Genomic DNA, 26699 nt, shown 5'->3' with positions numbered 1-26699 from the left:
GCAAAGGATTTAGCACCCAGCTCTAACCATCCTTCCTGTGGCATACCTTGCATTTAGTCTGATTGCTGCAGCGATGTGTCATGCGTCCAACTGTCAAGATTTTAAAAAGCACATTAAGATCTCAGTAAATGTTGGTGGTCAGGAGAAACCCACGTCTGTGCTGAGTCCATTAACATCTGGTGCTGTTTGTGACAGCCCAGTAATGAGAGGGGGTGTAAGAGGCAGCCGCTGGTCTTAACGCCGTAACAAGAAATTGATTCCACGTAGTATGTCGGGGGTGTGTTATCATGCTCGTGATGCCCCCCTCTCACATATCATGTGCCTCGCCAGTTTAACCATCAAAAGACCGGGGTTCCATGTATAACCTAGAGACTTGAAAGGGGCCAGATATGTGAGTGAAATATGTGATGACGAGCCGGTGAAAACTCCTCCGGGGGCTTTGGTAATGGAGCAATCGTGTGTGTGTGTGTGTGTGTGTGTGTGTGTGTGTGTGTGTGTGTGTGTGTGTGTGTGTGCGTGCGGTAATGGAGCAATCGTGTAAGGGGCCTGATAAGTAAGATTAAAAGAAGATGGAAACTGCATCCATGAACTGTGGTTCTGAAGGATCTTCCCTCCCCGTGACCATCAGTCTCGTTTCCAACCCTTTGAAGTCACCGTCAGCAGTGTCAAGAATGCTGGGTCTTCAGTGGACCACTCCCAACACTTATCATGGAATCTTTGCAATTCTGTCCCTATTTTAGCCTTGAGTGGACGGTTCCGTATATATTTATGTATTTAGTGTTTCAGGTGAATGCAATGGGACGTGGCAAATAGGAAAATTGTACCCAGGGGAAATTCAGTGAAACAAATTAACAGGGAAACAGAACTTGGCATTCAGGAGCTGGATTCCTTGATGGAATCGCTCACTCGGCAGCAATGAGAGAATAGAGCCTCGACCACACTTTTTATCAGACTATCAAGGAGTGAGCACGGGGATTGGACTCAAGATTTAATTACCTCTGAAATAACCTATATCCAGCTTTTCAACTTAGTAGCCTAGTAGATATTAACAGGTCAGCAGACCATGTTGTATACCTAGCTGTTAAACTAAGTTTTCTGGCTTAAGCCCCAAAAGGTATACAGTAATTACTTACCTTAACATGTTCTAAAAATATGAGGGATGGCCACGGCTCATAACAAGAAATGACAGGCTGTCCATCTTCACACTCTATGAGCTGATGGGTTCAGTCAGAGAGTAGTTATAATCTTTAATTCATTGGAGCTTCGGTGCCACTGAAGTATTACACAGAGGCATTATACAGTCAGACTGACACATTTCTTAAGTTTTGAGTTTTAAGTTTTTTAGAGCCTGAGCCACAGTAATTCACACAATGCTGCTGTGGGGAGACAGCATTTATGTGTGTGTGTGTGAGGGGGGGGTGGATTTCATGAATTGTTAAAAAAAAGAGAGATTGAAATGCCTGCTTTACCTTTGGGTATTGAGGCAGAACAGGGTGTTGAGACGTCCTAGCCATCCGAATGGAACAGAACCAGTGGTAGACAATCTTCCCTGACGCTGTCACCCCAAGGCCCCATATTTCACCACAAGCCGTGGATCCCTCATTTCCCTCTGTAGCAGAGTTTGGTGGGGGTGGGGGGAACGGTGGGAGGAAATAGCATGCAGTGAAAAGGATATGATGTCAGCCCAGCGAGAGGGTCATGTTTCATGTTGTCAGAAGCTCTTGGCAGATTACCAGTCCTGCAGCAGAGAGGACTTAACTCCTTCCAAGGAGAGAGAGGCGCAGGAGGAAATCCTCTCACGGTTTAGACTCTCTGTCCTCACCAGACGTGGAGATTGCGACCCCGCGGTTAAAATGCGCCATTCCCCACTGCGCTTAACACCACCAGTGCTGCAGCAACGCTAAGGATGTCTGCTGCCGCTGTCATTGCAAGGCACACACTCTTTCTTTCTCTCTTTCTTTTCTTTCTTTCTATCTGTGTCTTTTCAATTTTTTTTTTTTTTTTTTTGTCATGCGGTCACCTTTAGAATCCACTCCGGTGAAATTCTATTTACTGACAAAAGGGAATGAAGGTCAATGTATTCACAGGATAAAGTCATTTCAGAAGGATAAGGGGGAGACCCATCAGTCAATGGACTTCTCCTTATTAGAGGAAAATATCTCTCATGTTTATTCATGTCTAGATCCATTTAGCAAGGAACCATACGCCAGCAAAGAAAGAAAAAGCCACTCAGTGTACCCGACAAGGTAGTTTCTGGAAAGTAATTGTAGGGGAGGTCTAAGACAATAGATTTGCAATCCCCAATCTCCTCTGGAATTGAGATATCACTCCTCCCCACAGGGAGACTGCATAGGGCCTTTAGGGCAGCTCCCCCATAGCTCACTGCCCTCATGCCAGGGGTCGTTTCCTAGGTAATTTACCTGGCTCCACTCCATTGCCCTTATCACCTGCAAACGCTCATTTAACTCAAATTTATAGAGCATTTCTTAACGCCCAGAGTGCCTTACGGATCTGGCACCTATTGTGAGTATAGTTGGATATTCTACTTGGAGAAAGACCAGTAGTGGCTGGGTCTAGATACAAATGTACCCGTATGAACACTCAAGATATCTGTTGAAAGGAATTTGGCTCGTCCCTGGAGAGGAATTCTTCACAAATGATTAGTTCAACCATCTATCCAACCTGCATTAAACACAAATGGATGGTATGAAGCCCTTTGGAACAGTGCTTACCACCACCTGAAAATTCCATTCATTACAGTTGCTAGGTAATATACTGATGCATTGTTAATATGTACAAGACCTGTTGACGTTCTCCATAGCTAAAGTGATATTGTGCTCTGAGAATAACAGGATGATCAAAATAGGTTTGAGTGCCTTTGTGTGTGTGCCATTCATTCTGTTGGTTGCAGTGCCTGTAAATGAGAAGAGAGGCAAACTCCAGTCCAGTTGGTCACAATAATGAGGCCAATAGCCTGTTAACCATACATAATGAGGCACCACTGGAAGAATATTAACACATCATGGGATTTTATTGTTGGGCAAAAAAGATAAGAACAAAGGATTCTGTTTCAGTTCAATGACAGATAGAGGCGTCATGCAACCTCTGCTATGGGGGTGGGCACTTTTTTACCCATTTTGTTTAAAAATGCACGTGCACACACACACACACACACCACTAGCTACCACATGATGGAACCGCATATCAATGTTTTCCTGTTTTGATTGGTTGTTGCATTGTGGTTCTTGTGTGAGCATAGAAATGCTAATATTGGGGACTGATGGCACCGAAAATTATCTGAGCAAAACGCTTAGAGGATGTCTCCACGCTGAAATAAACATATTCTATCACATATATGCTACTATAAACAATGAATTGAATTGTTATTCTGGTATAGACTAGCCTACTTAGTGAGTTATAATGCAGTGTTGCTAAGATAGTAGCTATCTACCATGTCCATATGTGGGCTAATTAGCCTACTTCGAACATTAACAGAAGATTAATTGCGGTCAACTAATTGCTATTTACTAGCCTGGATACCAGACCGAATTTAGCCCCGCCCACAATTTTTTTGGTTGGGAAGTTCGGTCTGGCATTACTCCATTGAGGAGAAATTATCTGCGGCTCGATATCGGCCGTACCAATCAAATTGTTAAGGCGGGCTTTATACGATGATGGACAGATGATCAACAGTAACGTAACCAACCACGTCACCAACACACGAGTTGAATTCGTTTTCAACAAACATGGCTGCCGCTGGAGAGCTGAAATGTATAGATTCGAGTCCATTTAGACATTGACAGTGCATTCATTTTGAAAGAGGAACAGAGAAACGTGATTAAGGCATTTGTCAATCGAAAAGATGTTTTTGCCTTCCTTCCTACGGGATCCGGTAAAAGTGTAATGTATCAGCTGCCCCTGGTCACATACTACGTTGTTCTGATTGGTTGTAGGTAACCAATTGAGCGAAGAGGCATTTTTTCTTCTGGTTCGGTTGAAACACGCCCCATAATCACAGCCCAATGGAGCGATATCAGACTCATATTCTGACTAGAATTATGAGTATGACATCGTCAGGCTAGCTATTTACCATACTATCAGTGAATTACCCGACACACAGTTCTATGTTTAAAATATATTGGGAATATTTTAATATTTTATAATTTTTTTATATATTTATTTGTTGCTCACATTTTGTTTGGTGGGCACATAACCATCCAAAGTCAATGGGCGTGATGCCACTGAGGACAGACCCCTTATCTTGAAGGTTTTTACGGTCGCTTTAAAACAACAAACACAGCTGCCACAACTCCTGTGTGCTACTTGTAAACACTTAGTTTTAGTTTAACAAAACCGTGTACTTTTGTACGAAACAGTGTGCTCTCCCACAAAAGCAAGGGCTAAATAATACAAATGTGATCCAGTATACAGAGTGTTGCTTTAGAGAAAGCAAAATAATAGAATAACATTTTGTTCCATATAATAGTATAAATACCAAAGGAGTAAGGAATGAAAGAGGACACTTGTTTCAGATGCAACTGCCATTCTGTTTTGTTGTGGCAGCATTCTAATGATGTACTGTGTCTCCACTCCAGAATGTAGATTAGGGGTCTGAGCAACTGATGGTTAATTGGCCATCATTTACACTCTCCCTTTGAGTGGGCACTGTCCTGTTGTCTAATTAAGACTGGCATAATTACCCCTTTCAAACTGCTTCATATCTGTCAGTCATGTGAACCTCTCTCTTAGCGTCCTTATCGTTAACGATGCAAACCACAATGACTAGTCCACAACTCAACTATTATTTGGACAATGCTAGTCAACTACTCAACTACTGTTTGGATGACTAATACGCTTGTAAAAGTCAGTCATCCAACCCCCTGCCTGCATATTTAAAGAGTAACGGTAAAATGCCTCTACTTGCAGTGTGTTGCTGGGGGGAAAAACGCTAAATGACAGCCAGAGGATAATGGGTGTAAACATGTTTTGCAAATCTTCATAAATGGAGACTAAAAATATTTTCTCCTTGCAAGAAGTAAGATGTCATCCAACAGGATAGCATGAATGATTCATACTTTACACCCTGTTTTCCCGTGCAAGCATACACTTGAAGTCTTGCCACATACATTTGCTGTGTCAATCATGTTTCCAAAACATGGTAAGCATTTGGCTTGTGTCTCCCCAGCCTTGAGGCACCCTTGTCATCACTTTCAAGCATTGAACGGTATATTGGCTGACAAGTGTAAACACCAATGTATCAGCATGAATATTTAATGGTACAGTATAAGGCAACACATTACAGTGCCAAGGAAACTAGGAAGTCTTTGACCTACGGAGCTATACCATGCTCTGGATGACAACTCACTAGCATTAAATCCATGTCTTGCTAACCTTGAACTGGCTGGGAGCTGAATGAGGCCGTCTCGCAGTCTGTCACCATGAACCAGAGACATACAAGAGGTGACAGTGAATGGCTGTGTTGGGCCACTTGGCTATTGCTGGAACACAGAGTAATATGTCTAGTTATTACGCTGGATGTGTTAGGGCTGTATAAAGGGGCTATGATGAAAGGCTATTCTCTAGGTGAGGAAGAAGGATGACTTACTGTATGTAATGGCGTGTCGGAGAGAGGAAGGGCCCATGACAGTTTTGTCGGAGTCAAGCAGAAAGACCTCTCCCTGTGGTGCGTCAGCCTCAGCCACCATGGGTCCTCTTATAGACAGCAACGAGAGTGATGGGCAAACATTAGGATCGCCTTCCCACTTCCAATTTACCTAACGGCTTTCTATTACAGTGCTTGTGACAATTAAGTGCAATGTATCAGGGTGTAACAGCACCTTAATTGTCTGTACTTAAATGTAACTTAAGACTCATCCTCTACGCAATCCCAACCTTATTTGTAATATATGCAGGTACAAGGTATCAAAGTATTAGTTAGTCATTGTTGTAGGATATTGTATGCTGTGCAATACTGGATGTGAGTCTACATATAATCTTTTTTTTTTTTTTTTTTAAAGTAAGGCCATAAACTTCCTGTTTCTCTTTTTCATGAACTAGGAAAGGCCCTGTCACTCCCCATCCACTGGAATGACACATGCAAATCTTTTTTACCATTTACTGTGTTGAAGGTGAACTGTTTGACAGCTCATTTCAGAAACTGCAATAATCACAACAGATTATTATTATGGTAATGCGCATAATGACAATCTGTTTTGGAGGATGACTGCGATCAGTTGATTTGGCTCGGAAAGGACGCTACATCGTTTGTCTGTTGCTCCTGCCAAGAACCACACATTATTTCTCATTTTCGCTGGCATGTCTGCTAGACGGGTATCCTCTTCAAAACAGGGCTTATTGCTTGTCCCACTGTATTAGCAAAGGGCTCAGTTCCCTGGAACTGGAGCATGTTTGGCCAACTCAACCCGATTCACACAGCATGTGCATCCATGTTGAATATAGAAAGAAAGAATGCGTTCAATGACGTCTATCAGCGCTGTCGCACTTGTGTCTAAATTAAGCACTCAAGCATGGAGATTACAATCACAAGTACATCATGGAACACCATAACATGTTTGTCCCTGTCTGTAAATTGCCTGTGAATAAATACAGTATGTATTTCCTCAAGCGCTCCCTTGTGAATCACTACCTAAACTGAATCTCAATACCTTCTCATGTGTAGCCGGGGGAGAGGGAGCAGCAAAGAATCTCAATGTATCTTTCATGACTCCCAGACACGTTTTATTATTTTTCACTTCAAAAGCAGAGAGAGCTACACAAGGGATCTTTGCATTCTATGTGTGTATGCAGTGTTTGGTATGGTTACCTTTTAAATATACTGCACTACAGATTACAGAATACGTGTTCTAAAATGTCATTTGTAATTAAGTAAAGTGAGTAACGAATGCTAAGTCGAGTGAGTAACGTATTCTTAGTCAAGGGTGTGGGGACGTGGCAATTGACAGAAACACAGAGTATTGAGTGTCGAAGTGGCAGGGCTCTGCAGACTGCAGGCTCGGCAGTTTACTGGTCGCAGACTCTCTCTGTGTGTGTGTGTGTGTGTGTGTGTGTGTGTGTGTGTGTGTGTGTTTTTTTTTTCTTCAGCTGTGGCATGCAAAAAAATACAGATTTTCTTCAGCAAGATTGAGATCTTGTTTAGACTGTTTAGAGGGAGCTCAAGCTGGATGTGTTAAAATCACACACCAAAACTGCTCTTCATCACTTACAGCTGGTGTTGATAGCATCCAGACAAAGCTAAACAACAAGAGAGTGAAGTGTAAACAGTCGTGTTGAGATTCTGTATGTCACCTGTCAGGCACAATTATAGAACAACAGATTCATCTACCATTTTACACATTTAGTGACTTCGTGGAATGAAGAAAATGAGTACATCTTGTCTGAATTTTACAGTACTTAAAAACGTAATCGATGACATAGCCTTTGCTATCCTTGATTGCTTACCTTGGCAGCAACAGTTGGCTCATCACAAGCAAATTAAACTCTACACACTGGTGACAGGTTAACCCTCTGGGTTCAGGGGTTAGAGTCAGGAACTTTGGCAATTCTGACACGCTCATTTACTTAAACAGAGGTTCCAAAGTCAAATGTAGTGTTTTCATATTAAGCACGTTCACAAAGACCGCTCTACGGGTCACCTTCATAAGATGGCCGTGCTAAAAGTTTGGATTAAAGCAGTGTTTAGGGTAGAAGTTGTTTGCGTTGTTTTACACAAAAGTTACAGCATACTCACACTGCAGACAAAGGCCTGGAGATCTGTAGACCTGGATTTTCTGTACATGGATGGTCTGAGAGTTTTGTAAAGGATTCCACAAGCTTCAGGCTTTGGTAAAGGATTTCACAGGCTTTCAGCTCAGAGGAGAGAGATGGGCCTCTCAACCTCTATCCACCCTACACCACACTGTCGGTCTCCTTCTCTCTTATCCCAGCTTGAACAGCCTGACCTGTTTGCCTCCACACCTACACTGTCAGAAAATGGCTGGCCCTCATATACTGTAGCTAAACAAAGACGGTTTGTCTCTCACTTTCCCTTCCAACACACACACACACACACACACACACACACACACACACACACACACACACACACACACACACACACACACACACCCCATATATATTTTAGCTCTATATGTTTGATTTCTTCACCTCGTGTTCTATCCTTCTTGCTGTGTGAAATATTGATTGGTGGGGGAATGCCTTGAGTTCAGTCTGTACGCTTCTGAGCAGCAGACATTGATGCCATAGTTCACCCAAAGTGTGACTCTGCCTCAAGTTACCTGCTTTAGCCCTGGGCTAAGAGATTTAGTTTCTCGAGAAGAACATTATCTGAGTTGAAAAAGACTGCCGAGCAGACAGAAAAATTGTTCTCCAGAGTTCCCAAGCCTGTGACAGGTTATTAATATAACATCCAATTTGACTTGTTTTTGTTAACACCATTATCTTCAGCCGACCTCCTACTTGTTACAGTGCAAACACCGCCATACCTCACGCAGCCACAGCTAATTTGTGTTAGCTTTTTGGGATCGTCAGCGAATTAATCTCATCCCTGAAAGAAATTTCCTCGAGCGCTCGACAAGCATTTCCAACAGTTCTAAAGTCCTAGATGAAAAACAAAAAAATGCATGATGCTTTTCATTTTCTTCAGGCTTCAGAAGGGTTCCATCCTAAAACCCCTTTTGAAACGCTTGACAGGCCCACAGTGGTGCTGTCAGCCAGATGAGCCGAGTTGTATCTACATCCTGCCTTTCGTGTTAAGACTCTTATCAAACGAGAGGCTGATGGAAACACCAGGAGTTATGATTGGTTTAAGTGGGCTCAGAAATCGGAGCTTTAGCAGCACAGGCCCGCTAGCGCTTTTTTGATGGATGGCGTTCTGTTATATATGCCAATATATTTCTGTTCCACCTCATTTGCCGGTGTTTATTTTAGGCCTGCTTTTGGCTGTTACGCCTTGTTTTTCAAAAAGTGTTTTCATCACGGAAATGCAATGAAATACTCTCAACTCTCTTATTTAGTGCTGACATTGTAATTGAACACGGCTTCCACTCTAGGGGCCTCAGTAATCTCTAGACAATAAAATAAATGAAGACCCCTGGAGTCTAGTTAATATCACCGGTCTGCCCTGTCAACTCTGAATCCCTCTTAGGACATTCTTACTAACGGGTATCGAGATTTGGGAAACCTTAAGAGCCCACAGCGTCATGTAGGGAAAAGGATGCTTGGATGCTCAGTTGGTGCTCCACGCTTGAACACATGCGATACAGGGGTGTCCTGCTCACGTCTCTGCAGTGCAGTCACTCCAATGAGGCAGCAGCTCGAGGCAGAGCGACTCTGGGCGTGTGTGAAAGGAGCAGTCATCCTCTCCTCCCATCCTCCCCTTGTCACCTTGACTTTGGCGTCAGATTCCCTTAATGTGTTTACCTCCAGCGAAGTGCGGCACCCCCCTCCATTATCAGTGGCTATTTAAGGTCTGTTTCAGTGAGCCGAGGAAATGCAGGAGTCCTTGTGTTTGAAAAATGAGTCCACTTCTGCTCGAGGCTACCGCTACATCACATCTGCTCACACCCATTTCACCGGCGATATTAGCACTCCATATTAGCATTCTGCCCTGTCCTGCCGGTGATTCAGATGAGCGGCAATAATGATCTCTCCCATTACAATTTTTTATGCACTTCGGCACAGAATGAGACAGCGTGTCAGAAGAATGATTTGTCTTTCCGCAGTAAAATGAAGCACGGTGGGCGATTAACGCCAGGGCTTGGAGTGGATTTGGAGCGTCCTTTTTTTTAGTGCTGTGCCCCCCTAAAAAAAAAAGAAAACAAAAACGGCAATTACGACAGTCCAATTAATACTCATTTTCTGTTTCAAATTGTTTTGATTTACCCGCGGCTAAGGACTATACAGCCATGGCCTTTTGAAGGGCCTAAGTAATCATTTTAATATGCACGGTAGGTCAGTCACTGAGGTAACATAGAACAGAATTAGTGAGGAGGGATGGAGGAGAGGAATGCGATCTCTAAATCCCCCGTATGGGATCATATATCATAACACCAGTGTCAATGGTAATCAGACTGTGGAACAAAATGACTCCTGTAGGGAATCATTAGTAAAAGAAAGGATTTAGTGAAAGTCATGCAGAGGTTAAGAAACACAGAAATCCAAAGATGTCGAGGCATTCAGGGAGACAGAAGATGATTGTGTCGGAGAAGTCGGTATTAAGGTGGGAGTTCTTGTCTCCAAACAAGGTACATTTAATCTAAGAATTTCTTTTTAAGGTTGCAGAGTAGAAGATTGATAGTTGGAAGAGACAACCACAGTGGGAGGAATGTAGTGTGGTTGTGTGGGAAAGTGGTGCAGGTTGCAAGCTTGTGGCAATAATGTGATCAGACTTCAACTTCAACCCCCCCCCCCCCCAAAAAGCCATCTTCTTGATTGATCGATGACCTCATTTGTGTCCCGGCGTCTCTTTAGAGCAGAGCATTTCTCAAGCCTTGTTCCCACACAGAATCCTCCACAGCACTGCATCCGGAGGGAGTGCCATTTTTTCCAAAGCAGCAAGTGCAGCATGCACAACAGCATAGTCCCCGAGCAGAATGGCACAAATCACTAATGGAGTTATGTGTTCAGGCCCTGCAAGGGATAAGAAGGACTCCTACCAACTGCATCATAGCCATAAGCACAAGCTCCGTAACCTACCTCACATTTTGACATAGAAATATTATACAGTAGGCTACATCTATATAATATATATGATATATGATATCAAGAATGTGTAAATGTCTACCAATACCTTAATCTGCTGCATATGATCCCAAGCAAACTAGCCCAAAGCCTTTCACTTTTACTTTTACTTTCAAAGCCTTTCACTTTCAATTTTTATGTTGACTTTGCAGCTCCTCTTTCTGACATTTAAAATATAATTAAAACTGCTTGATTGGATGGCCTATCTTTAATCAAAGTTCTTGCTTGAAGTTGTGTACTTATTCTTTTTCATTATATGAATTTTATGGTAAGTTAGTGAAAGTGGCATTATTAAGTGTAACATCCAGCTCAGTGTCTGTGAATGATAAACAGCTGATGAACAGTTCTCACTTTCTTTGAAAGAGTTTGTGAATTTGAAAGTGCTGTATAGTACTTGTGGATTATCACCACTTACATCCTTGGCCTCGATTCCCCCCCAACCTCTTGTTTTAAATCATGCATCAAGCACTAGCTTGCGGATTAGTCAAAAAAAGTTGTTTTAATGGCCACTGAGAATTCAGACAGTATAATGAGATCAATTTTTGTATCCCCTGATGCGGAGGAGATAGGTAATGATCCTGCGCTCCGTATTACCTGTCACTGAATGTCTAATTAGGTATGTCGGCACTGTGTGGAAAGAGTGAACGAGAGCAAACAACCAGCGCTTCAGACATTTTGAAGTGTAAATCATCTCAGATTAAAGTCAGCCGACTCCAACCCTGAGATATTGCAGATCAATAGAGATATTGTTAAGGGAGCTTCTCCCTGACAGGGTTGTATCTCACTCCTATGATACCACCTCGAGAGCTCTTGGGGTCGGGGGAGGGAAGGCTAGGAACCGGCTTGGCACAGTTAACAAATCCAGCACTCAGCCACTTACTAGCCTGTACGGTGCAACTCTTCAGCACAGCTTGAGCACAGAAATATTAATTGCCAGCCCCCTAAGCCAGCAAAGTAATTCAAGGGGGAAGCTCATCAGACAGTAGCCAGTGCCTTCCCCGTGTGGATCTAATTCCCCCGTGATCCATTCGATTGACACCATCCGCATTTCAGGCAGGATGACATTCTCTCTCGCTAAAGGAGAAAATTATAGGAATCAATACCGTGTCACCGGACTTGAGGCCAGGTTGCACGCTAGACGCCTGTGAGGTGTAATGTGCCTCTGATGTTAAAGAGATGAGTGGGGAAAAAGAGGTGAAATGAGATATCCAGCCGCCGCAGAGATGATTAAATGAGTTTCGTTTTTTTTTTTTTTTTTCGATCAACCCTGTTGCTTCTCACCTCTTCGGTTCGTGCCATCTTTCCTTTGGAGTGAAGCTCCCGGCTCCCCAATTTAGGGAAGCCTAATGAGCTTCCCTCCGTCTTCAACCCCTTATTCCCACTCCAGTGGTCCACCCCGGAGAGAAGGGACAGTGAGGGAGAGAGACCAAGAGAGAGAGAGAGAGAGAGAGAGAGAGAGAGAGGGAGGGAGGGAGGGAGGAAGTGCCAATGCCTCGTTGAGCAGGCACATGAACACTCTGAGAGCCATTAGAACTTTCTAGAGCCTGACTCTCCCAGCCTGGAAGGCGACTTCCTGTGATCACCCCGGACGAAAATGAAGCCGTCAGTCAGGCCCAGCTGCCAGGAGTCACACGCACACGGTTTACCCATGACAGCCGGACCCCCCCAACCCTCTCAGTCTTCTCCTTGTCTAATTCACACCAATAAAATGGCAGGATGCCACTCTAATGTTCATTTGCCGGATATGTTTATTTGATGTTTGTCAGCTTGATAAGGATTGAGAGGTACGCCCCTGGAAATTACTTGAATTTTTTATTTTTTTCTGTGTGGAAAAAAAGGGTTATTTGCTCTAGGAATCGAGTGCACTTCTATGACTGAAGGTTGTGTAATCAAGAGAAGCACAGACGCCAGCAGACTCCTGAAGGTGTCACTCTCACAACAGGCCTGTCAAACACGTCACGTTCCTCTGAGGGGAATGTCTCGGCAACTCGCCAAGCTCTCCACGGCAACTAGACAGGCTCTTCTTCTCTGAAATGCAGTCCCCAAACCACTGTTGGCTTTTCATTGGATCTTTTGCAATTTTTTCACTGGTGCCGGTGATGTCTTTGATGTCGAAATGAAATCGGTGCTTAATCTGTTTGCTCTGACGACGACGTAGTGAGATCCTCTCAGTCTGTGTCCTGTGTGCTCTGTGGTGTACAGCTCAACAGCGCTCCACGCAAACGCCCGATGCGTATCAATCCCTTAGCGCCAGCATTCGGGTGAGTCGCCACGTAAACAGGGATGAGCTTTTCTTTTTTTTCTCCCTCTCTTTCTCTCTCTCTCTCTCTTCTCCATTCTCCCCACTTCATTTACATTTGAATGCTTAAGAATGGGTGGTAGGTGGTTGGCGAAATCAGATTTCAGAGAATCGCCCGCTTTCCATATAGATGACAAAGGGATGAACAACACAACACCCCAGCATCTCCAAAGGGGGCTCTCGCCAGTCAGTTAGAATACAGAAAGGCATGAGCCCTCCCCATCCTCCTCCCCACCACCCACCCCGCATCCTCCACTCCACTCCATCTCCCCTGCAAATGAGCTTGAGGAAGGTGAGGCCCCGCGGCCGGCAGTGAATAGCGTGATTGATGAGCCCTGCCGTGAACCGAGGTGGACGGGGGAAGGAGGGAGGTCATGCAGATAACACCAGCAGGCCCGACCGCGCTGGCCCCGCCGTTTAATGAGCTGAACCCCAGGAGCAGGCACAGCAGAGCACCCCCGCCTTCCGCTTCCTCCTGTGCTGGGTAGGAAGGGGGTGGGGGGGGGGGGGGATTGGGTTGTCATGGGGCAAGAGGAGAAGTATGGGGGGGAGGGGGGAGGGGGGGGGGGTGCAAGTAAATGAGTGCAACAGGAGTTCAGGGCTGGAAAGGTTTATTGCCTCACACCTGCATCAATGCATCAACCGCCCACTCCCCCACCACCCTCACTGCCGTCACTTTCCCTCGCCCTCCCTGCCCCTCCCCCAACGGCTTCCGGCCAGTACCTTATTGGGCCGTATGGGCATGATGTATGACTGTTCCCTTTCACGGCTGGGGGGAAGAAACATGCTGCCCTCAATACAAAGAGTTATCTCTCCTTAACTATCACCCAAATATCTCAACCCACCTTACTCTTTACGCTTTATGGCTCACCACTGCAAACGTGCACAGGAACATGGATGAGATTGGCATAACTGGAGTCAGACAATTGTGTAGTGTGTGTGTGTATGTGTGTGTGTGTGTGTGTGTGTGTGTAGTGTGTGTGTGTGTGTGTGTGTGTGTGTGTGTGTGCCTGCCTGCAGCCCTGGTGCTCCCTGTGCTTGTCTCTGCGTGCATAGAACTCTCCCAGGGAGGGATGGCAAAAATGAGCAAAGCCCCCATTTTAGAACAGCAGGTAAATACTCTGCTAATTGACTTCCATAAAGATGGAGACTGTCTTCAGGCTGAGGGAGACCACTGGCTGCTTCCTCTCTTTTATTTATTTCATTAATCGCTCCCATCTAAGACACTCACACACAGACACGGGACACAGACACACTCACACATGTACAAACACACACACACACACACTTTTTCTCACAAAGACACACACACTTACACACAAACTCTCTCGCTCACACACACACACACACTCTCTCTCTCGCACACACACACACACAGACACACACACTTACACACAAACTCTCTCTCTCACACACACACACACATACACACACACACACATCCACACATACTCCCATCCTACCTCACCATTAATGGATGGCTCCCCTGCATATCTGTCTGCCACGAGGCCTGTGTGCTGATAACACAGGCAGGGAGCTGAACCAATAAAGCTAGGTGCCCATCTGCTCTTTACCCACTAAAACAGACTGAATAAACCACAGATAATCTGTTTGGGAGAAAGCAGACTTGCTGGGAAAGCACAGAAATGAAGGGAGATGCATGTGGCCTGTCTGCTGTACTCACTGAGCCAAACTCTGCTTGAGCACAACAGTGTTGCCATCTGATGAACAGAGCAGACGAGGTTTTAAAGAAGACTGCACCTTGCTACAGTGTGCATTCGGCCAGACAGCATTTAGGGAAGTAAAATGAAAGTGAGATTGCAGAGTGTGAAGAGATCTCTGAGTTCAGAGTAAAATCATTTTGACCTTGGTCTGACGGCATCTCAAAATGGCTGGAAAGTTAATTACCGGTATGGGTAAATTGCTTTCTACCATATAATGGAGGTTGTCATCCATCTTGTCAACAGGTGGGTAATGTATGAGCCATCATCCAGGGGCTTAGGTTAATGATCAAACAGGACTACCATTCTGTTTATTTTCTCTGATGGCAATTCGAATGACATTTAGTAAATTACCAGTTTTGGTCAACAGAAAACCATTGTTTTTCTGTTGCCTGGAATGAAAAAATGAACCTATGGTTGTGGTAATGTGTTGTATTTGGGTCTGTTTTGAAGAATAAGGATTGGTCTATTTTGAAGAATAAGGATTGCCAAGAACAGTGAACTGATTTCACATAGTCTCCTTACCCCCTTCGTATGATTAAGATTGCCAGAAAAACAATATCACATCACATATTGAGCAGCATGACCTTCACTGAGAAGTCAGACATTTGAAACAGAGGGAGAAGATATATTGCTCCTTGTGAATATTGTTTTTATTTCACTCTTATACAGTCCTGAATAATTTTCATGAAATGTCAAGGGTTGCAGGTGTGCTTGGAAATAACTAGGTTGAGAGGGTAAGGCATGGCCAGCTCAGTTAGGAGGTACTTGGTACTGTGAAGCAGTTTCCAACACTATTTTTGTTCGGATTTGTGGTTTCCCTCTTAGCACTGGCAGCCAATCAGTATCCCAGGCTTATCGTCTCCTCTCCTCCTGTCTCTCTCTCCCTCCCTCTCTCTCTCTCTCTCCCTCTCTCTCTCTCTCTCTCTCCCTCTCTCTCTCTCTCTCTGAGTGCTTTGATCAGTGTGCCCGTGCGGCAGTCCTTCTCATGGAGAGTGGTGTGTGTTCTGTGTGTTTGCAGACGGGATCCCGTACACATGGTGGGTTGGCCGGAGCAGCGAGAAGCACTTCTACTGGGGCGGCTCCAGCCCGGGTATCCAGAAGTGCACCTGCGGGATCGAGCGCAACTGCACCGACCCCAAGTACTACTGCAACTGCGACGCCGACCAGAAACAGTGGTAAGTAAACAAAACTCCCCTCCGTCTCTCTCTCTCCCACCCTCTCTCTCACTCTCTCTCCCTCTTTCTCTCTCTCTCACTCTCCCACCCACTCTCTCACTGTCTCCCCTCCCTCCCTCTCTCTCTCTCTCTCTCTCTCTTTCTCTCCCATCTTCCCCCGTCATCGTTCCCTGGGTTCTTTTCCAGAGCTGCCTGTCAGTGAGTGTTTGTCAAAAGGATACTGTGCTGTGTCACAACGTGTGGTTTTTGTTTTGAAAATGGCTGACCTTCTCCAGCCAGCCATCTCTCCCAGCTGTGTGATGCCACGTAATGACTTTTCCCTCAGCGGTCCCCTCTCTTTTTCTCTCTCTCTCTCTCTCTCTCTCTCTCTCTCTCTCTCCCTCTCCCTCTCTCTCTCTCCTTCACTCACTGTGGTCCAACAATTATTAAACAGTTGTCACCAGTCAGCGAGAGGCTGCGAAAGCTGCTGGGTTGGTTCCTGTTGTGAAAGGTGGTGAAAGGTGGAGAGAGATGAAGTGTAGCCCACACACCCACACACACACACACACACACACACACACACACCCTTCAAACACACACACACACACACACACACACACACACCCTTCAAACACACACACACACACACACACACACACACACACACACACACACACACACACACACAGAGCCTTGACGGGCTTATCGCACCTGGTCCTAGGTTAGCCTGCTGCCTCACAGGTAATGAAACATAAACTCCCTCAGGATGAATTGCCGGACACAGAGTCAAGGTCATCTGTCAAATGCCCCTCAAGTAAACCGTGTGTGCGGTGTTCATCTTGTATGTTGCCAAGTGACATATCTGCAGTACCGAGGGAAGCAGTAATGGGCCTCAGTAATAATGGTCAATGACAGAGGAGGAACAGGAAGGTTGGGGGGGGTGCGGTGCGGTGGAACACTGGGGAGTAGACGGAGTAGAAGGGGGTGATGGTGGCCTTCTGCAATGCAATGCAAGGCTCCCTGTTTATCCATTATCATCACAGTAGCCCTACTGAGAGTTCCCCTCACAACAGGCTGCGTACCAAGCAGGAACTAATGAACACTTGCCAGTGGTCGTCACTCCGTGGGGAGTCGAGTAAATTGGAGTGGGTTGAAACGTGAGCGCCATGCGTCGCACTGCCCCCCCCCGCTGTCCCTCCCGCTAACACATGTATGCATACTGTAATGTGGGGGTCAGCCCACTCCTGCAAACAGCCTCACACACAGACACACACACACGCACACACGCACACACGCACACACGCACTGGCACACTGTTAAAGGTCGGGATAGCTGTCGCGGTTAGAGCTAGATGGAAACTCATGGAGGACTCAGGAGGTAGAAGATGGTCATAAAGATGGGCTTTATCACACCCAACTAAGGCCATAAGGCAGTAAAAACAATGACAATAATAAATGAATATAAATTAATCTTTTCAAAAAGACAAATATCTAGGCATCATAGCCACAAACAAATGAGCAATAAACAGTCTACTAATAAGTAAAAAGGACCACATTTGCTAGTCCATGTGAGAGCTCCAAGACTTACGTCTTATTAAACGGTGGCTCTCCTGAACAAAAGAAAAAGGCAGGTTTAAGTAGCCTTGACACTTACCTGCAATTGGCTCATGCCAATTATTGATTGCAGGTGTGTCATAGGCAGGCACCCACACCTGTGGCTCACAGCAGCCATACTTAAACATTTAGGCTCACAGCAGCGACAAGAGTCCCATAGAGCTGGGAAAAACGTACACAAAGGACTAGGGCTTGGTGACGGCATAGCCGACACATAATAAAGCAGCCATAATAAATAAACACAAGCGAAACATAAACTGCACATGGATACAAACATTGAACATGCAACACACACATAAAAGAAACACTAGCACCCTGCTCCTTAATGAAGGCAGCTCAATGCTGCCGTGGCGGTCACGTATGTGCACCATCACACACACACACATGCACACACACACTGGCACACACACACGGCCTGTTTTTCACATAAGTTGCGTGCCACGCGAGCTGAAGGCTCACTACAGCGGTTCTGACATGACACTTAGCACGTTTTCTATTAGCAGTAAGTAGCAGCGCTCCAGTTCTACAGATGTTGACATGATAATCCCAATTCTGTAGGTGTCACTTTCATTTTCACACTTGTCTCAATACCATGTACACTTAAAGCACTTAACACATTCACCATATCAGTATTATGTGAACTAAACTGTGGATATTTTTTCCATTGCTTAGATACAAAATGCATTCAATGACCACTTCTTCCGAAATTCACGGATACCTGTCTCAGTCAATGTTCACCACCAGCAAAACTCTAATTAAACTCATTTAGAGACACTTAGACATTTAGATTTAGATACTCTGTTCAAAACAGTTAACTTTCAGTTCAAAACCGGACAAAATTTAGATCACTGTAGATGGAAAAATGCTGTATTTTTACAGACTGTGTGTGTGTGTGTGTGTGCGTGTGTGTGTGCATGTGTCAGATTGGCACAGATGGACAGGATCTAATTGTGACACATCAAGTGCTTGTCATGCTTCCCTCACGCATCCGAATGCCAAGTTACAGCATTAACATGTCACAGCATGGAGCTTCTGTCTCAAACCCATGAACGATGTTTTGTCGTTTTGCCAGGAATAATTGTTTTCGTTTCATTGTCTCATTGCTGCGATGATGGATGTTGTCATTAAAATAATGCACGCACGATGCTTTGCCTCCTGACTTTGTAATAAGGGTTTTGTATTAATGTTTGTCTACTTCTGAAAATGTTGTATTTGATGGATATTTACAGTCATTACATAGAGTGCTATCATTAAGCAGACAGCTATTATTATTATAAGCCTGTTTGCACTTTTCTTCCTTGTTTTCTTTATTTTTTTTTACTTTTTCATTTTCCCATTATGCCCCTCTGCCTGGCAAAACACGGAATAACTCCACTAAGAGTCCTCAGAGAGAGATAAGAGGTGGAGATGACAGTGAAAAAGCATGTTGTGAGGCTTTCGCCCATGGGAAGGTCACGACAGGCCAGGTATAAGCCTCATTTTAGTAGGGTCATTGATCAAGTATTATCTTCTTTTATAGGCGTGAGGACTCTGGACTTTTGGCCTATAAAGACCACTTACCTGTCAACCAAGTAGCAGTCGGAGACACGAATCGACCTGGTTCAGAGGCTAAACTGACGGTGGGGCCTCTACGTTGTCAAGGAGACAGTGAGTTCACATCTCTTTCATTATGCTGTTGCTTTCCTCTCTTCAGACCAAGGTTACCAGAATTATCAGTCAGTCAATGCTACACTCACTCATGTTGTTATGTGGTATAGCAATGGGGCTAAGAGAATAGCTGCGAAATAAGCTTTTGGTTGTAATTCACCCCATCCGGTGTGCATCATGACCTTAGAAGCCACACTTTTGTCATGGTGAAACCTAGAATTTAATACTTTGTAAAAATGTAAGGATTTAACAAAACATCTTAACAATTCAACATGATGCACCACCAGCTGACACTCTGAAACATTCCGATTTAGAGAATTTGTTAAGCTGAGTTTGCGAAGATCACTTTTTGAAGGTGATCCTACCCCTGCACCGCCTCCTCCACCACCCCCCCAACACAACAAACAAAAGCCAGACACTAACACATTTTTTTTTCTATCCCCACCTCTTATCCTTTTCTCAGTTGTGAGCAAGTATGCCAGGAGAGGTAACATTGCAAAGCCATGCAGCTGAAACACTTAGTTAGTCAACTCCTCTCTACCTGTATCATTGCAATCAAGTGTTAAGATGGAGTTAAACTGGGGAAATATGACAAATGTCAAGGCATGTCAATTGGCATGAGGGTTTAAGATACTAACTACCACTCTGTTTATCATCAAACATTAAGATGCTAAACAACTGCTAAACAATTTGATATTTTTTTAGCACGCTTTTCTCCCGAAGCGACTTCCAGTAATATACATTTTGATAAGTATGCGTGCTCTCTCGCTGTCAAACCCCTCGCCTGGGTGTGGTCGCGCTTTTCTCTATCAGTTGAACACTTCACATCGCAATGCACTGCATGCAAAACTGTTTTTCTTTATGTAAATTGCAAAACAGTGCATCCAACACAGTTAAACCACCAAACAATGATCTGTACTTAACTTTGCAAAGCAGTGCATCTGAAAACAGTTAAGCTACCAAACAGCTCTCCGCATGAGCTGCTGTCCGGAGCATCCAACCAACATCCACTGGACCGGAACCGAGTCCAAGGGCAGCCGGCACACACATCATCATCCCCCCAGTTCCCCCAGCATCATCCCTGGGTGAAGCGATGTGTTTCTCCACGCCTCATTATCCCCATTAATTGCACTGTGCTTACTGCTTACATCAGCTGCTGCGGGCTGATTGCAGTCACCTGTTTAGCGGGGACGCCAGCCGTGGTGCTCGTGCAGATCGGCCACACCTGCGGCGAGAGAAGGAGACACTCCCCCAGCCGTCCAGTCAGGTGCCTAATGGGAGCGGGAGGAAGCCAGGGGGCTGGTTTGGATCGGTGGTCGATGTGCATGAGGGGGTCTGTGGTGGCCACGGCACAACGCGGGGGGGGGGGGGGGGGGGACGACACACACGTGCAAGTGAGCGAGCGAACAGGAGCAAACCTCCTCACCATGCTAATGCGTTAAGAAGCATTAGCGTTCATAGTTATTCATCTTATTGTTTATTTATGACCAAAAGACGTCAGGCAAGCGGTTCGGTAACGGTAGATTAACTCAGGAAAAAAAAAAAGCCACCCTATTGGTCCACACTCTAGAATGCAAATATTGAGTGTCTTGCCTGTGTTAAAGTATATTAATGCTCTGTGGATAACTGCCATCCCGAGAGGGAAGGCTCCACTTGGCCCTCTGCATAATGTTAGGGCGCACCGGCTGTGTGCTCCCAAGCAGAACTGCAAATGCCTCTCAGCGCAAGCCGAGCAAAGTGTTAAAGACTCATACATTATTTACGGCAAGAACTCCAAATTAGTTCATTAAAGGCAAAATGCTCGGGTAAATAGCAGGAGGTTTATCAAAGCGGTAAGATGTAACAAAACAAGGGGGAGCCATTGTGCTGGCCTTATTATGCAATTAATGAGTACTTTGCAGGGCCTCTATGGTGTAATGGCGTTTGTTTCCAAAACTTTTTTGTGATTTTTAGCCAGGGAGTGGGTTCGGTGACGTGGCCATTCATTGTGTCCACTGTCGATGTGGTGCTATGAGAATATGGAATGTTTTAGATTACAAACAAGCAGATTTGCTCTTCTTTGTTTGTTCCTTAATTGATGTTTACCAACGTGTGATGGTTCAGAATCACATTTTGTAAAATAGCTTGTTTTTTCCAGTGAGAGAACAATGTTATTTGCTTTTGTGGATGTTTGTCAGTTGTGCTCTGAAATCAGTATCACACTGATTGACTTCAATCAATTTATATTTTCTTGATTATTGATATATTGAGGCTATATTTTAAGGCATGTAATACTTTTTTACTTTTTAACTGGGCCTTTCAACTTCTTGCTGCATCTGTAGACACTGTAAAGCAATCAAACACAACCCCACTATATTACCAAGGCCTCCTCCATAATACTACATTAGAAATAGTCCATAACTATTGATCTGAAGAATGATTAGTGCAGCCTACGCCTGTGCTTTACTCAGCAAGGCTTTGGACAGAAGTCGGTTGGTATTTAGTTATGACTTTGGCCTTTGCTACTGGAGTACTTAACACAACCTACTGTAGATGGTTTTGAGAGGTTATTTTAAGTCAATGAAAATGCATGATTGAACAACACTCTCCAGCAGTTTTTGCAAGTGAGTGCTTATGTAAGTGCTAAACACTTCAAGGCCTTTTAGAGGAAGGAGGCTTGTCTTTGTACATAATATACCCGAATTTGCACCATGTATAAATGCCCTTGTTTATCCACCTGTTCAAAATTGTACTGCTTATTGCTGCAAATTATGTCTATTGGAAAGGTTTTCTCATTGATTTGTTTGTATTGATCTTGGCTTGTCACGAGTCATGCTGTCTATTCCTATTGAACAAGTAATCATAACTTAAACGTAGAGGGCGGGATATCTTTGTTATTTGTTATCTGTACTCTGCAGTTTAAATCATCTTGCATCACTGCCCTTTAGTCTCAACAACAACCCTGATTCCAAGTCAGGAGCTCCAGTGTTTAAAAGGACGTTCTACACAGAGCTGAGAGCCTCCGTATGTTTCTGTATGTTATGGCCAGACATTTGGAGTAATTATCCCCCCAGATCCTCACGCAACACGCAACACACGACTGCCCCACAGCAGGTAATATAACCAACACCCATTTATCACCGGGAGACCGCACAAAAAGATAACAAATGATGAACTAATAAAGCGTCACATTCATGTGTACTGCTGCGGTCGCCATGAAAGAGAGAGAAACAGAGGGAGAGAGAGAGAGAGAGAGAGAGAGAGAGAGAGAGAGAGAGAAAGAGAGAGAGGAGCTCTCTGTTTCAACGCTTGGGCTGTTTGGCAAATTAATAAAGACAGATAACCCTGTCACTTATAAGGGAATATAATATCCCTGACTTGCATTATTAACCCAGTAGAGGGTAAAAATTATAAATGAGAGCACTCGCTGGGGGCGGGCCTGCCGTTCTTTGAAATGTAAAATGCATTACACACATCTAATTACGATGCACTTAACATCACACATCTGAATAGTTTCTCTGAATGATTGATAAGAGCCATTTGCCCACTAAAGATTATGGATCTCACAACTAACTGTACTGCCACTGGTTCCAATTTAAGAAGTTTTATAGGGCTCTCTGGCTATCTCTGATTGCAATAGTCATCTTCATTGGCAAACTGTTGTAATATCCATAATTCAATAGTGGATTCAGGGATCGTTTTGAGTGAAATCCTGCGGTTGAGTACAGTGGAACAGGGTATGCAGGTTGCATATCCACAGCCTTATAACCATTCACCTATGGAAAAAGTCTTTAGTTTATATATTATAATTATACGATAACTGTCTGTTAACACACTTCATTATGGCACTTTTCTTTTACAGTAACAGAATAAATATACTTATATGACCTACCTCGAATGTTGAAGGGGCATTCATCATTTTAGTATGAAATGTATATGCAAACTCTTTACCACAGATTTATCGTGCATGTGCATGTACGTAACAAATGTGATTCCTATTCCTTTTTTCTAGACCTGTTCCATGTGGGTTGCTTAGCTGATGGAATGACACATTTCATAGTGAGCAACCTAATAAAATGACAAATCTGGAAACAGCAGCAGGATTCGTTTTTATAAGTGTGTCATTCCCTTTGCACCCTTTCCACTCACAATGGATACTTCTTTTGGATTGTATTTTTAGCATTTAAAATTGAGATGAAAATAACTATTAAACGAGTTCTCACTCTCCTTTTAAGTGAACCAACAACATATTCAATCTATTACAGCAAAGAACACAGGACTCTGGTCCCGTGAGAGTAATTTGGATGGTATAAATAAACAACGGCCATATCTTTTGAACTGCTTTGTATCTCCCACTCAATGTTCTGTGCTCAGCCATCCATGAAATTAGCAACGCCTCACATTGTTACTTCAGTTCAGCGGGTATCTCACAGGCAGTGTTCCTGTTCTTTCCCCTCTCTTTCTCTAAAGAAACACAAGCCGTTTTCTTCTTCTTCTTCTTCTTCTTTTTCTTCTTCTTTCCTCTTCTTCTTCTTCTTCTGTAGGATTATCAGAAAGTGTTGTGCATGTGTGTGTGTGTCGACAATTGACCATCACCATCCTCATTCGATTTCCCTTTTGCATGCGTCTGTCCTCGTCTCATCAACAAGAGTTATTGACCAAGAGGTCTGTGATGCGCCTTCATTTCCAGGTGTACCAGATCAATTCACTTTTATTCACGCAATTAATGACGCATCCATTCTCGCCATCCGCTGAAATTGCTAACCCTTCCCTTTACAGTTCCCTAATTACTAAGTATTCACCTGCTAATAATATGCTCAATTGAAGTATATTATTGGGTAATTGCCACAGGTAATAAGTAGGTAAATACAGAGGAGAAACTACAGCTGAAAAACATCCACTGTTACCCATCAACTCAATTTAGTACTGTGTAGTTGTGATCGGTTTAGGTTGATCAGATTTAATTGCATGCTTCCATGGAAAGTGGACAACCAATTCTTAGAAACAGTTCCTCTATTACCCATCAATTCAAGTCACAATTGAAACGACTGTTGTAACTTGATGGGTAATAGAAGAGAAGTTTCTAAGAATTGGTCACCTACTTCTTAGGAAGTACGCATTTATATCTGAGTTATTACCAACCTGAACTGGTCACAGCTACACCGTACCGTTGAGTTGATGGGTAACAGTGGAGTATTTCAGCTGTAGTTTCTCTATATTTACCCACTTACCGTATTACCTGTGCTAATTAAACAATAATATAGTACAATTATAATATATTTACAATAATACAATTAATAATATATTTACTGGGTAAATACTTAGTAATTATGGAACTATAAAAGAAAGGGTTACCCTGATCCAACACCCTCAACCATCCATCCATTTCTGAAATCTATTAAATGTAATGTTTCTCTCAAAACTCTTAATAATGTTTTGTGCTCGGTCTCATCTATGACCTACGACCTGAGTGTGTACTGTATTTGTTAATTGGATATATTATTGTGTAAATTGAACACATTCCAGTGCAGTGAACTTGTCCTCAATAGCTTGACTGATGTTTGTCAGAACCTAGCTTTATGACAAACCTGTTCTGGCATCCCACGGTCATGGTTGTCATTGTGGTGACATCATTATGATGATTCCCCCTTTTCAAATGAAGATTCATAATTGTGTTTTTTAGCATACAGTTCTTGCAGTGGTTCTTAAAGGTGTCTGTCTCCAGAGGACACCGTTAGAGACGTTCGCTCAAGTTTGGGGAAGAAAGGCGTCTTGTTTTGCTCATTATCTCCCATGAGTGTTTCTCATCAGCAGATGTAGTCTTCCCTCTGAGTATGCAATCTTTTTTTTTTCACCTCAGGCGATCCTCTCAAAAAGATTTGAGTCAAATGAAAATCAGTCCTAGTGTAATTTCGTTTTCTCTCTCTCTCTCTCTCTCTCTCTCTCTCTCTCTCTCTTTCTCTTATCCGCTGTCTCCCTCATTAATTGTGCTCACTCTATCTTACTTTGGAAACTTAAAGGTCTCTCCATCTTTTCCATTACAATAAACTTCCCCTATTTAGGGAGTCGGAGGGCCGTTAAAGTGTACTGCTGAGAATACCGCTCTCCAAGGAAACCTTAAAAATATGAAGCGCGCAGTCAGACAGGGACTGTTTGAAATGGAAAATTTGCTCTTGCACGCTCAGTTTCAAGAGAGATCCCTGGGTTGTTCAGTGAGGAGAGATGCTGCCGTTGGACATTCCAAGGAGACTGAGGAGGGTAGACTCCCAATACCATACATCAAGCAGTAATTAGGGGTGCACGTATGCCCTACAGAAATTACAAGACTGGAAAGTCTAGTTAGACAACTAAATATAGCTAAAAAATTACGGGGAAAATGTGAGAAGAAATGGGTTGAGCTAGTGTTAGTTGTAAGATGCACAGTTCATATTGGATCCAAACCTGTAGGTTCAGCTATGAGAGACAGCCGTGCTAGAAAGGGGACTCCGATTCTCTAACTAACCTCTATAGCACATCTGCTAAGACATCAGGAAGTTACATTTAGAAACTGCACACCGCTGGACCCACTGGCCTCCATCATACTAATGTATAATCATTTAATTTCACCTTTATTGCAGGCACATGGACCATCATCCATGATACATAATAATTCATGGTTTTATGAAGTACTTTGTATTCTGTCATAGACAGAAGGCTGTCTTTCTGTGTTTCTATATCACAATTTTAAGTAGGTCACAAATGCATTATTTCTTTAATTTTGTTGTCTTTCCTCATATTGCAACAATTGGCTCAGTACTCGCTCTGCAAACAGTTCAAGGTCAAGTGGAGTTATAAATGAAAATAGTCACACAGACCTGGTGTTTGTCTGCTCACCCCCCACAACCGTGGCATGAATAAGTGCCTTTTAATGACCTCTGGTTTAGCAGCCATTTGTAACCGGGCCATCTGGTAAAGTTACACCGCTACCCATCTGCTTTAATGACGAATGGGTCGGCAGAGGGATACCAGACTGGTAAACAGGGACATTTCAGGAGCCTGACGCCCCTGGAGTGATTTATAGGGGCGCGGCATGCACCATCATCCCTCATGATTGCACATGGGGGTGGGGGGGGGGGCCTGATTCTGGCGGATGGAAGGTTTATGAGCTCTCTCTCTCACATGCGTGTGGAAGGTGGCGGCTGCCGGTCATGTAACCGGTCCCCAGTGGCCCCTGATGACTGTTTCAGGAGCTCTACCTGACGCATCTACCGTGGGATTTGCCAATGGATAGTGGTCTGTAGCAGACTGAGGAAGCCTAATAGTCCACCAGAAAGGCAAGCCGTGTAATTTAGTTTTTGGTCTAGATATAGAAGTTTAAATATTGTGATTGAGAGCATGACGAGGATTTTGTTAAGGGTGAGCTAATGGTGTTACTTTTGTTCCATAACACATGTATTCCTGTATTCCACTCTCGGTTCTTTGTAAGCTTTCCATTTTGGATTCCTTGTTTCCATTAACGTAAATGCTCTGCACTGGAAAGATGTGC

The 26699-nt window shown here is 43.9% G+C and overlaps 1 protein-coding gene across 2 annotated transcripts in view; it reads left to right on the top strand.

Annotated features, from left to right (window-relative positions):
* Positions 1–26699, top strand: part of cntnap2a (contactin associated protein 2a) — a 270768-nt gene that overhangs the window by 173925 nt on the left and 70144 nt on the right. For both annotated transcript variants that reach the window (XM_031584073.2, XM_031584072.2), the window contains exons 14-15: positions 15800–15956; positions 19068–19195. In XM_031584073.2, the coding sequence (XP_031439933.1) occupies positions 15800–15956; positions 19068–19195 (285 nt within the window). The remainder of the gene's footprint in view (positions 1–15799; positions 15957–19067; positions 19196–26699) is intronic.

Source organism: Clupea harengus, chromosome 17, assembly GCF_900700415.2.
Source record: "Clupea harengus chromosome 17, Ch_v2.0.2, whole genome shotgun sequence".
NCBI classification, from domain to species: Eukaryota; Metazoa; Chordata; class Actinopteri; order Clupeiformes; family Clupeidae; genus Clupea; species Clupea harengus.
The sequence above is the reverse complement of the archived record's forward strand: the minus strand, read 5'-3'. Positions and strand labels throughout refer to the sequence as shown.